Raw genomic sequence first — 13667 nt, forward strand, 5'->3', positions numbered from 1 at the left:
AGCTAAGAGATTCAACGAGCATAACATTTTGTATGGAGCTGTCATGTGAGATGGCCACCTTACCAAGGCCAACCATCTTACCCTTTGAGTTATCACCAAAAGCGACATACTTTCAAGGGCTGTCATTTTCAGCAAGCTCATGAAACATATCCTTGTCTCCGGTCATGTGATCGGTACATCCACTATCAAGAACCCATTCCTTTCCTCCAGCCATGTAGCCATGAAGGTTAGCCATAAGACCAAAGTGCCTCATAGACTCATCGAGATCATAGTCACTATCATCATCCTCATCATAGTATCCATGTTCAACATCATCTTGTGATTGATCATTTCCTAGAGATGATGTTGTGTGTGATCATGACAATGTGCATCTCTATGAAGTCTAATGACTTCAGAAATGATGTTGCTAATGATTCCAACATCTCCTTTGGCACGCATAAGGTCACGAAGCTCAAATAGACAATCACCAAACTTAGGATCATTAGGACCCATCTTATTTAAAGCAATGGACTTGTGAAGAATCTCATCTAAGTTTTTCAAGGAATAGTTTGGAGATCGTTCCTCAAGAAATCTCCATATAGTGTAAGCACATTCAAGAGTTGGCAAGCAAGTGATCAAATATCTAGGCAATCCTCTAGTGATAAGATTGATAGTTCTAAGATTGCGAATCATGTCAAGAGATTCATCGGGGGTAGGATGCAATAGATCAACAAGGGGCGCACACGGGATAGTAATGTACTTGTTCAATTGATATTCATTAAAAATATCAAGCATCTCATTTTCCAAGCATTATAGAACTATCCATTAAGCATATGCACTCTACGTCTAATACTCCCAATCGTAGACTCATCCATCTTCCCCAATGGTGATTAAACCAAAGCAATGGCGACCAAAGCTCTGATACCAATTGAAAGGATCGAGAAGAGGTGTCTAGAGGGGGGGTGATTAGACACTCAACAAGAAAAATTAGCAGTTTTTAGGTTTTTCAAGTTGAGGTTGGAGATTAGCACCACTTAAAACATTCATAATACACTTCAAGCAAGCATGTCAAGAGTATGTGAGCAGCGGAAAGTAAATCATGCAATTTGCAAGAAAGTAAAGGGATGGGATTGGAGTGTGCAAACACAATTGGAGACACGGAGATTTTTGGCGTGGTTCTGATAGGTGGTGCTATCGTACATCCACGTTGGTGGAGACTTCAACCCACGAAGGGTAATGGTTGCGCGAGTCCACGAAGGGCTCCACCCACGAAGGGTCCACGAAGAAGCAACCTTGTCTATACCACCATGGCCATCGCCCACGAAGGACTTGCCTCACTTGGGTAAATCTTCACGAAGTATGCAATCTCCTTGCCCTTACAAACTCCTTGGTTCAACTCCACAATTTTGACGGAGGCTCCCAAGTGACACCTAACCAATCTAGGAGACACCACTCTCCAAAAGGTAATAGATGGTGTGTTGATGATGAACTCCTTGATCTTGTGCTTTAAATGATAGTCTCCCCAACACTCAACTCTCCCTCCCAGATTTGGATATGGTGGAAAGATTATTTGAGTGGAAAGCAACTTGGGGAAGGCTAGAGATCAAGATTCTAGTGGTAGGATTGGAATGTCTTGGTCTCAACACATGAGTAGGTGGTTCTCTCTCAGAAAATGAGTAGTGGAAGTGTAGGCATGTTCTGATGGCTCTCTCTCAAATGGAGAAGGGGGTGGAGGGGTATATATAGCCTCCACACAAAATCTAGCCATTACACACAATTTACCAAAATATGTGGGACCGAATAGTGAAACTCGGTCAGACCGATATGGTTCAAAATGTGAACGTTAGAGTTTTTGGTGGGACCGACAAGGTCAACTCGGTGAGACCGATGTGCTAGGGTTAGGGCAAAACCTCATCTCGGTGAGACTGATTGCATGAACTCGATGGGACGGATTTCAGCAATAAGCAAAGAGAGACTTGGTCAAGCAAACTCGATGGGACCGACTGCATATCTCGGTGAGACCGAAATAATTGCAATAGGTAACAGAGAGTTTGCAGGGCCATCTCGGTGAGACCGAGATCCCATCTATGAGATCAAACTGATTAGGGTTTTTGGCAGTGGCTATGTCAATGAACTCGGTGGTGCCGGAGGAATCAAATCGGTGGGGCCGAGTTTGACTTTAGGTTTAGGACATATGTGGAAATGAGAAAGTGGTAGAGGGTTTTGGAGCATATCACTAAGCACTTTGAGCAAGCAAGCCATTAAGCAACACCTCATCCCCTTTTAATAGTATTGGCTTTCCTATGGACTCAATGTGATCTTGGATCACTTAAATAGAAAATGAAGAGTCTTGAGCTTTTGCCAATGTTTGTCCTTAGCATCTAGAAGGGCTTCCACATCCTCTTGTCCTGCCACTTCAATGTTGAAATCATCTGAAATATACTAGATGAAAGTATCAGTCCAACAAGAGATATGTTGAAATTAATTACCAAAACCACCCAGGGAGCACTTGTGCTTTTAGCTTATTCTCTCTAGCTGGCTCACCATAGAAGCCAGCACATCGACATTTACGACCATCATCAATAATAACATCGATGAAGGTACGCGTGACACTAAGTTCTGACACAAACATGTCGTCCCTCCACATCAAGAGTAAACCTCCCTCCCTACCATCACCCGGGTCAACCAGCCTCCTCTGGAACCCTAACTTTCTCATTAGCCGTTCTGCTTGTGTCAGACAAATGTGAGTCAGACAGAAAGAGCACATCTGGTTTATAACACATCTAGAACTCCATAAGTGATCAAAATGCTCGGGCCTGACGCATCCCACGGAAGTTCCAACCTAGGAGCTTCATTGGGCCTAGCGTTCCTCCACTTGGGAGACTCCAATCTTGCCAAGTCCATCACCTCACGACCATCAGTCTTATGCCTTTTACTTCCTTGCGAGTTCACACCCTCATCATCCCCCCTAACTCCCTGGTTCCATGTTCACTGGACGCACCTTGTCACCCCCTTTGCATCCGGCAATAACAGCTGACCAGCTATGATGCCCTTCTGACTATTTTCATAATCTAGACGATGTTTCAGAGCCCCTGATAAGAGTGAAGAATTATTATGGGGATTAATCGGGCTTGAGGTTATACTTTTTAGGTCGTCCTGCTCCTTGCATAGCTCACTAGTCTCATTCAATCCATGACCTCCCTGACATACCCCACCTCTTGTAGCTGATCTACCCCCTGTAGCACCCATACCAGCCGACACCCAATACTCATGTTTTTTTGAACTCCTGTGCAATAAGAGTTGGGGGCTAGATAATATACTTCTCTTCATGGACACTGTTTCCGTGCTCCTTAGCCACATGGCCAACAAATCCACATACTCCACAGAACACTGACATATATTCATACTCGAAATCAAGGTACACTTTTTTGCTTCTCGGAGTTAAACTTGCACACCTGGTTAAAGGCTTGCTTGCATCCAAGGTAACGCGACCCCTAATACCCCTACCCTGACCTTTAGTTGATCGTTCATCTACCTGTTCCACCACCCGCCAATTGTCATGCAATGCTCCCTGACCTCATCTTCCCCTTAATTCAATCACTCTTACCCACACCTGATAAGTGTATAGAGTTCCACTTCATTCACCTCAGACCATCCATCATATGGTGCAAGCAACACCAGACAATTCCTAAATATCCATGGCCCATTATTCATCACACGCTCCCAGTCACCCAAACATGTAAATTGGACCGAAAACAAGTTGTCCTCAATCACTCTGAACTCCACTTCTTGGGCAAGGTTCCATGCAGATCTCATGTTCCCATAGAAAGCTCCATGGTTGAACTTACGGTTTGTATACCCCCTGGCTAAAACCATGAATTCAACATCTTTTTCAAGTTCCTCCAGATCCTTCTCCAGCACCACGTCCTCCTTCCCATCTTCCCTTAGATCCAGATGACGCAACCTATCGTTGAGGAAATCCGCTATTGATGCTGCCGTACCAACCTTTGAATTAGACCCGCGTTATGTGTTCTCCAACTTCTTCTTTGTCTGAACTCCCTCGCCGCCGCCACCAACCCTAGACGCCTCCGAGTTCTCGCTCGCCATGGTTTTCGACCATAGGTTCACCAACCCTCGGTGTCTTTTTTTTGCGGTTAGAAATTTGTATTACTCAAAGCAACAAGTCCTTACAATCCATCGCAGCCAACTCCAAAGCATCTGGAGGTCCCGAACCAAGCCAAGTCATGGTTCTACCCTCGCTGCGAGCAAAATATGCTAAACTATCACTAACTTTATTTTGGCTACGATTAACGTGAGTAATACAAAAATCACGAAGGGACAAAAGATATCTAATCTCCTTGATGATGGACGAGTAGACCGATCTATCAATATCTGAAGCTTGAATCGATTTTACTGCCATTAGGGAGTCCATCTCAACCTGCACTGGCAAGTCGCTTTCTGGATAGAAAATGATAGACCTTCCATGCATGCACATAGCTCAGCTTCGAGCGCGTCCCGACAGTGAAACAATTGCCTACAGGAAGAGAAGATGATGGCACCCCTCTCATCCCTTAACACCATACCTGCACCAACCGAGCTATCCTTAGCAAAAGAACCGTCAGTGTTTAACTTGACAAATCCAACGCTAGGAGCAGCCCACTTGGGGTCTGCACTTTTGTCCATAAGAGGCCGAGTTGCTCCATATAATATCAGGGATTTTCCTTTGGACGGTTCAGCGGCAAGATTAGACTTTATGCCAATGATAGAGTCCAGATAGCTCGTCAAAAATCTGCGTGAAACTTCCATGGGTGGCGGGGCTTTGTTGTGAACAATCTCGTTGCGTATGTGCCACGCCCTCCACAGAGTCATTAGCAGCATGGACCGTTCAATGTCCTGCAATTTAGAGAGCATTTGCAGCAGCCATTCATGACCGGAGGACTGGAAGGAAGATAGGTTTGGTAAAGGCCAGACTTCCGACATGATATCATAGAGCACACATGATAAAGTACAACGACAAAGAGCATGAAATGAGTCCTCAGTTTCCACAGAACATACCGGACACAAGTCATTAACCTCAAGCCCTCTTTTATGCTTATTATTCCACGTAGGAAGTGATTCTGTAGCAGCTCGCCATGCAAAGTTACGAACTGAGGGAGGAACATCAGCGGACCAAATGAGTTTCCAACAATCACTTCCTACGTGGAATAATAAGCATCCTCCTCCAATCTTGGCGAGGCCCTATTCTTTAAGATTTCAAACACATCCGCGGGCACAAAAAATTGCTGCAGTAAATCGGTCTTCCAGGAACCGTTATCATTAAGCAAATCCGAGACAAAGTGATACCTGCATCTTCCTTTTGCAGAAATAGGTTTGTAGGAGTATGGTCTAGGGATCCAATTGTCACGCCATACACGAATACTCCTTCCATTCCCAACTCTTCAAATCAGACCTTTCTTCAAGAGTTCAAGACCATAGCTAATTGCTTGCCAGGAGGACGAAGCGCTACCCGTAAAAACCGTGTTCACAAGATTACCGTCCGGGTAGTATCTCGCTTTTAGAATTTGAGCACAATAATCCGTTGGCCTAGATCGAACGAAGATCCAATCCAAACCGTGGAAGAAAGGAGTTTCTCGTCAGAGATCACCTACGAGACCTTTTATGGTACTTGACGTGCAGCTAACCACAACTTTGACATCTTTATTGAGTTTATATGACATAAATAAATTTTGTTATCTTGAATTTGCGTGTACATGAGCATTTTACTTTGTATGTATACTGTGTTAAAGAAAAATGATGATAAGCGAATGTGATTTGTGAATCCGGAGGCGCAGACCCGTTCCCCGCGGCCAAGGCCAACCCCGACCGCAGAGTTTACCGGCCGGCCACCGCCACGCAATCACCACCCGAGCGCCGAGGCAACTCCTCCTCGGCATCCAAAGATAAATATTTTTTGGGGCTATTCCACCCGCGTCCTCCTCTGCCTCTCCGCACCTCTCGCCGCTCCGCGCCTCCTCCTCCTCCGTCCTCCCCCCTCCCCCCCACTCGCGGTCGCCTCTCCCGATAGATCTGGTGCCAGGGTTCGCGGCGCCGGCGGACGGGGGAGCGGAGACGCGTGCCTGGTGGGCGGAGGGGAGGATGGGGAATCCGCGTGGCGGCCTCGACGAGCAGATCGAGCAGCTCCTGCAGTGCAAGCCCCTCGTCGAGCCCGAGGTGCCGCTCGTGTCTCCTCCTCCTCCTCCTCCTCCCCGTTGTCTCGAGTCCTGGGTGCTTGATTTTGCGTGTTTCTGGGGCGGGTCGGGGTGGTTTCTGGCGGATTGTCGGCCGGCAGGCCGGATGGATCGGTTGCCCGCCTCTATTTATTGAAAAGAATGAACCTTTGGTGCTGTGCTAGGTTGCTAGCGACTGAATGTTTGAGCTGGCGCCTTCATTCCGTGCGCGAATTGTTTGGTTTGCTACCGATTTCAATGTACTAGGGAATTCTGAATGATTGCTGGCGTAATTGTGTAATAATGTTGTGCAGTGTTTGTAGGAATTCTTCTAAGATTAGCGTAAGAGACATGCATAAGGGAGAGGTTCTTTCTTATAAATGCTGATAGAGCTGGTCTTGACCTGCATTTTGGGCCCTGACCAATTGGACCAAAATGCGTACGAACCAATTTTATGTTATCTCGGTGCTTAGAAGAACATTACTTGGTCATGAGTTATCATCACCTTATAAACACTTCTTTTGCAGTTGAAAGCACTGTGTGAGAAAGCTAAAGAGATTTTGATGGAGGAGAGCAATGTTCAGGTATATCACCATGCTTTCTACATTAATTAAATCGGCAAGAAAATCTTCTGAGCTTCATTGCATTCCTTTTTGTTAGCTGTAGTGAGCCTGCGTTTATCTTCTCTTACATGAACTTTCCTTTTTCCCATGCTATTCACAAACCTTGTTAATATGTTGATGTATAGCTAGATATATTATAATGCATGCCTACTTTGACAAACGGGAACAGAGCATTGGTCTATAGACTATAGCTTAATGTTTAACGCAACCTTGAAGGTTCTGTCTGAAGAATGAGACTTGAAATTGATAAAATTTGACAGTATAATAGGTCTGGAAATTGTGGGGTTGTTATGCTCCTGTAGGGCAGCCCCAGTGCATGTAGCTCCCGCTTGCGCAGGGTCTGGGGAAGGGTCCGACCACTTTGGGTCTATTGTACGCAGCCTTTCCCTACATTTCTGTAAGAGGCTGTTTCCAGGACTTGAACCCGTGACCTCATGGTCACAAGGCAGCAGCTTTACCACTGCGCTAAGGCTCCCCTTCGGTTGTTATGCTCCTGTAGTGTCAACAAAATGTTCAGGAACTATGGTGGATGTTGGTCAACTTTGCGGCCCTAATTTGAACTTCTCATCAAGGTTCTAGTCAAATGGAAGCTGCACTACTGTCAAAAGTGTATTTTATTTTGCAGTGTCGTAAATGCAGTTTGGTATTGCTTGAAGTTTAGAAAGTTTATTCATGATAAAATCTAGAATTTTATTATTATTTTCTTAGTGGATACCAGGGTTTCAAGGCATGAATATCTGAGCTTTCAATTCTAGATCGCCATGCGACTACATATCAATTTTTTTTGGCTGTTCTGTAATTTCTAGTTGATCTTTGCCATTGCATTAAAATTCAAACTTACTTTCAGCCTGTGAGAAGCCCTGTCACGATATGTGGTGATATTCATGGTCAGTTTCATGATCTTGCGGAACTATTCAGAATTGGTGGGAAGGTAAATCTTTTACACCCTTTTCTTTCCCTTTTGTTTTCACGATTCCTACTGTATTTTGCTGTACTTCACCCTGACTCGGTGGATTCTTATGTCAGCTTGTTTTTTGTGTTGTTCTTATAACCAGTGTCCTGATACAAACTACCTATTTATGGGAGATTATGTGGACCGTGGTTACTATTCTGTTGAAACTGTATCGGTAGGACTACTAACCAGCACAATTTTCTTTAGCAGTTATTTATATAGCTATCATGCTAAGTTTTTCTTTGAAATTAAACAGCTTCTGGTAGCTTTGAAAGTTCGTTATCCGCATCGACTTACAATTCTTAGAGGAAACCACGAGAGCCGGCAGGTAGCTTTTTATAAGAAACAAACTATATGTATTCACATTCCGCGATCACTATTGAACACTGAACTGCAACCATTCTGCAGATCACTCAAGTTTATGGATTTTATGATGAGTGCCTACGGAAGTAAGTAACATTCATCCTATGCTTGTTTTAAGTGATGAAAGCAGCGCAATGGTTTTTGTATTATGCTATATCGATATCTGTGGTCTGTCTATCCAGGATAATTTTACAATTTCGTACATAAGGATTGATAGGCGTAATTTACATAACATGGCAAAGAATCCATATTTAGCACTTTACTGTTAAAAACCAAACCACTATACTTTGCTGCTTTTGTTATACTGTTATAATTAAGATCTTAACTACAGTAGTAAGATATGCATATTTTGCATGGCAAATGAATGGGATGCCGTGTGCTTCTTGAGGCGGTTGAGGCCTAATGTGCCTCTAATGTAACAAGATGGTATAGATTTTAGGGCCTGTTTGGTTGGTGACTAATTTTGTCGCACTTGCCTTACCTCTTAGCCACACTTTGGCTTGCCTAAGGGAATCTTGCCACACTGTATGTGTGTGACATGTGGGGCTTATTTCTCACAAAAAGAATCTTGCCTTAGGTGTGGCTAGAACCAAACACCCAACTAACATGGTCAAACTTGCCTAGATGTGGCAAGGTGTGGCCAGGAATCAAACAACCCCTAAGATGCCCACTTGTAAATTGTTACAATTAACAAAAGCTCTCACAACACTATGATTTTGAAAGGCCATGCCCAAAGATATTAGGCGTTTTCTTAAAATAGCATTGCGAAGAATTCAGTTAGGTTCTTTATTGTCAAATGACCAAAATGCTGTTACTGCTTGTGTTATTAATTTAGTACTCCCTCCATTTTTGTATACAAGGCCACAAACTCATATTACAGGTACCAAGGTAAAAATCAATGCTATGTTTAAGTCAATGTTGCAAGCTAGCTTGTCACCTTGTTTGTCGTGTTAATTAATGTAGTTTTTCTCTCCCACGCACAACAAGCCAACCCTTTTACTCCTCATTGGTTGATTAATGTTGGGAGTACAAGCCAACCTTCTCACTCCGCATGCACACAAAGGATATTAATGTCCTCGGGTTCTAGTACGAGGCAAACGCCATCAATTTTGCCTTGATTAATGTTAGTGGCCTTGTATAGTTGCAAATTGTAATTTTGATAGTGGCCTTGTATACAAAAATGGAGGGAGTATTAAGATCTAATATAGTAATGTATGCACATGCATGGAAAATGAATGATGCATTGGCTTCTGTTGAGACAATGGAGCCTAATTTTACCAAATGCAACAAAACTGTATGGATTTTAAGATGACCATATGCTCTGATTTCAAGCCTGTCAACCCAGCATTGGTATTCAAGCCGCCCAGTTGGGTGCATAAACAAACAAACAAACAAACAACAACAAAGCCTTTAGTCCCAAACAAGTTGGGGTAGGCTAGAGGTGAAACCCATAAGATCTCGCAACCAACTCATGGCTCTGGTATTCAAGCCCCCCAGTTGGGTGCATACTTCTGATTTTTAGTTTAAAGTACTGTCTGATGTCCTATATTAAGGATAGCCATTTCATAGAAGCTGGTGAACATATGGGACACATCATTGTTTGGTTCTTCTCCAAATTGCCATTTAAGCTTTTTCATTGAGGTCATACCATGCTGAACTGCTCATGTTCCGCATTGTCGTTGTTGTGATCTGGCTTAGCAATTGTTGTATAAAGCTTATGGGCTTATGACGTCAATGTATCAATGAGTTGGTTGGTGTGTAGTTCATAGGCACTTTGCAGCAATTGAATCCTACTCACGTCCGAACTATTTAATCTGTTTGTTGCAGGTATGGGAGTGCTAATGTATGGAAAACCTTCACGGATCTTTTTGACTATTTACCGTTGACAGCATTGGTTGGTATCAGTTAAATTTTATTTTGTCTGCTCTTATATCAAGTTTATTTTCATTTTGTCCCCATTTACTTGTTTGTTCTGTTGTAGTTATATTAAAGGCTTTATCTGTTTGGGCATGATTTGCATATTTATCTGTAGTGCTATAGTTTCAGTGATTTATCAAATAAATTTTCTGCAACCTGGTTTTGTGTGAGGTGCACTGAAATAATTCCAGATTGTAGTTGATGTTTATTTCTTTTAAGAATGCATAGTTTCTGGTTTTACTTTATCACAACCATGACCATGGTTTTCATTGCAAATAAAGTTGACATTTGTTATTCTTGTAATATGGTAATCACTAGCCAAGTTTGTATAAGATAGGGAACACATAGGATGCAGTGTGTATGGTGGAATGAAAACTACTTACTTATTTCCATTTTTGGGATGCCCAGCCTTTAAAATTTAAGCTTGGTTACCCTAGCCTAGAAATCTTGCCAATGTGTTGTCATCCATCATGCATTGCTTTCTTAGGGAATTCAATGTACATCCAAAGTTCCTAACTTTGGGGGGAACTAAACTAATCTATGTAGTGATGTTTCTTACAGCATTCCTCCTGTTAAAGTTAGTCTGTGTTTGTACTGTATGATTGTATCTGTTCATTAGAATGAGGTTTTGCTTTGTTAACAGTTGATAAAATCATGCAATTTTCGGTTCTGGTAATGATTGAAAAGCATGCTCATTTTGTTGGTCTTGCTGAGATTTAGGATTGATAAGCATACAAATGAATGTTAGCACAAGTACTGTGTTTACTGTTTCAATTTATTAATTTTTGTTTTGCTCTTTGCTAAATTCGACATCTTGTATTGCTATTGCTAGGTTGAGTCGGAAATATTTTGCCTGCATGGCGGACTATCACCATCCATCGAGACACTTGATAATGTCCGCGGCTTCGACCGCATCCAAGAAGTCCCTCACGAGGGGCCAATGTGTGACCTTCTATGGTCTGATCCTGATGATCGATGTGGTTGGGGCATTTCACCACGTGGTGCCGGATACACATTTGGCCAGGTTTAGCTTATCACATTATTTATATCCGCTCTTTTGTTTCCTTTCTTTGCTTGAACTGATGTATGGCCTTTTTCTTCCTTCCTTCTTCCAGGATATTTCAGAACAGTTTAACCATACCAATAGCCTTAAGCTAATAGCAAGAGCTCATCAGTTAGTTATGGAGGGATTCAACTGGGCACATGTACATCTCATTCTCAGCCATGCTTTCAACTGTGACCTGTTTTGCTTTCAGATTTCCCTAATGCCTTTCTTGACTGAAACAGGAGCAAAAGGTCGTGACAATTTTTAGTGCACCTAACTACTGCTACCGGTGCGGTAACATGGCCTCGATCTTGGAGGTCGATGACTGCAAGGAGCATACTTTCATCCAGGTAATTCCATGTTCCATACCATTCTCTAGCTGTCGCCTTTTTGATGTGTTGGTTTCTCTGACATGGCATTGCGCTCATGATCTTGTGTGCTTGCAGTTTGAGCCTGCCCCGAGGAGAGGGGAGCCTGACGTGACCCGAAGGACGCCCGACTATTTCTTGTAAATGTAGCCTAGGCCATTCGTTTTTGTTTTATTTTACGGGATAGCTTAGGTTATTCCGACAGCAAACAAAAAAGAAGATAGCTTAGATGCGTTGTGTCGTGTTGTGTGGTCATAATTTTTGTTGTTTGGGTCCTGCTCCGTTTTGCTTCACTCCTTTTGTTGTAATCTGTCTGCCTCATGCCAGGCTCGGGGGTGTGAATGTGATGGATGATGCTGGTAAATCAAAGGCCTCGCGTAGTAGTAATTTTTGTGCTTTCAAGTTGGCTGTGTAGTGTAACATGCGAGGATGGCATGTGTGATTTTATGGATGCAACTGGACCCGTACACTTTGTAATAACTTGTGCAGCAGTTGTTGTCAACATTGTGCACAAATTAACCAAGGTTGGATCCCATAAAAGGAAGCTAGCATCGGAAGAGGATTATTCTCATCGAACCGGCGTGGATTTCATCAGCATGTACGGATCTATTGTTGGTTTCTCTTCTACTCCCTCCGTTTCTGAATAGATGACTCAACTTTATACTAATTTTAATGCAAAGTTAGTCCAAAGTTGGGTCATCTATTTTGAACGGAGCGAGTATGAATTCGAAGCCTGTGCATCCACCCGTTGGGCGGCGACGGCAGCTGATACGGGACGACGGCGTCGCCACGGTCTTCTCCATTGTCGCCATCCGTCCCGTGACCGGCGACGACTGACTGACGCACCCTATCTGGGTCATGGAATGCTGCTGGATTAGAGTTGGATGCTCGCGGTACTGCCGCCCTCTGCGGCCGTGCGTGGTGCCACGGTCCATCCCCTGACAAGACCGCGTGAGTGACGATGCCGATGGACAAGCCTTGCGAACCAACGATGTCGACCGTGCCACCGTTCCACTCACAGGGAAGACACCGACAGCGCAAAGTGTACGAGCACAGTTACCACAGAGAATACGAAGCTGACGAGAACTCTTGCTCGAGGATCCGTGACCGTATGAAGAGAGAGACGTTTGTTTTTCCTGATGGTGTATCAGTGGATTGTTGGAGCGCGAAACTATCCAGCGATCTACTGTGGAGATTTCTTTCATCCAAATGGGGGACGGGCGCATCGGCTCGACCTGTACAAATAGTGTACGTAGCTTTGTGAGAAGAAGAAAAGAATCAAGCCTAGACCTTTGGGCCACTATGGAAACAAAGTCATTTGACAGATCACCTGCACTTGGAGACTTTACTTTTACGCCTGTCCGTTCTACTACTACTAGCCATAACGGACTTTCATGAAAAGACATGTGCCACCATTGGTGGTGCTCGCCATTCCCAGTGGAACCATGTTTTTTTTAGGGTACCATGATTTTCATAAGTGCCAAGATTCTCTGCCTCCACCGGCTCCGGTAAAAAGGCCATCCATTTCTGCTGAGATCGAGAAAGCTCACCAGCTGCCCCAGCTGCACCATTCTCCTCTCCCGGTGGCCTCACCGGGTCGTGTCGCCGCCGGCCGCCTCATTGCTCGTAAAGGTCCGGTCAGGAATTTACACAACTAATTAAATCCACCGTACATGTGCACTGTGCCCGTGCTCAGCTGCTTTCTGCACACCACATTCAATAGTAGCATCGTCGTCTGCTGATTGCTGGAGTAATTAATTAGGAGTAGTACTGGTTGGCAGTGTCGCTCTAGCTAGCTACTACTCTAATCAATAGGCCTGATAAGCTTAGGAAGCAAGCCTGTGTACTGACAACATGATTATACCTTGACGTGCGTCGGTCCGCATGAATTTGTTGATCAATGGACCGGTGACATCAACATGATTTGAGTTAACTCGAATTTGTATATGATACGTAGGTGAGTATGAGTACAAGTATATGCATGACCATGCAGTTTCAGTCAACCGGCCCTGGCGTGCTTTACATAAAGCAAAAGCAAAATATATCTGAAATTGAATGATTCGTGATTGGGTAGGGTCGCTAAGCTAAGTACGCAGTCGTCGGTATATCGAACCCAAATCGACTGACAGCTGAACCACTGACATAACAAACTACAGTAGGATGCATCCATCCGCCCATGCAGAATGATAGTTACCTTGTAGCTAATGTTTGTTA

General features: G+C 43.8%; 1 protein-coding gene across 2 annotated transcripts; it reads left to right on the forward strand.

The window, feature by feature from the left end:
* The first annotated feature begins 5922 nt into the window (after nt 1–5922).
* Nucleotides 5923–11974, forward strand: LOC119310883 (serine/threonine-protein phosphatase PP2A-2 catalytic subunit-like). 2 transcript variants are annotated; one of them, XM_037586497.1, is made up of 11 exons: nt 5926–6189; nt 6713–6769; nt 7656–7739; nt 7864–7935; nt 8017–8088; nt 8169–8209; nt 9951–10017; nt 10873–11064; nt 11156–11245; nt 11328–11435; nt 11532–11974. In XM_037586497.1, the coding sequence occupies exons 1-11, from the start codon at nt 6115–6117 to the stop codon at nt 11595–11597; spliced, it is 924 nt and encodes a 307-aa protein (XP_037442394.1). In that variant the 5' UTR covers nt 5926–6114; the 3' UTR covers nt 11598–11974. The 2 variants fall into 2 exon arrangements, with proteins under 2 accessions (XP_037442393.1, XP_037442394.1); XM_037586496.1 differs by having other exon boundaries at nt 5923–6189; nt 7864–8088.
* Nucleotides 11975–13667: the final 1693 nt, after the last annotated feature.

The sequence above is a fragment of the Triticum dicoccoides genome, chromosome 5B (assembly GCF_002162155.2).
Source record: "Triticum dicoccoides isolate Atlit2015 ecotype Zavitan chromosome 5B, WEW_v2.0, whole genome shotgun sequence".
Classification (NCBI taxonomy): Eukaryota; Viridiplantae; Streptophyta; class Magnoliopsida; order Poales; family Poaceae; genus Triticum; species Triticum dicoccoides.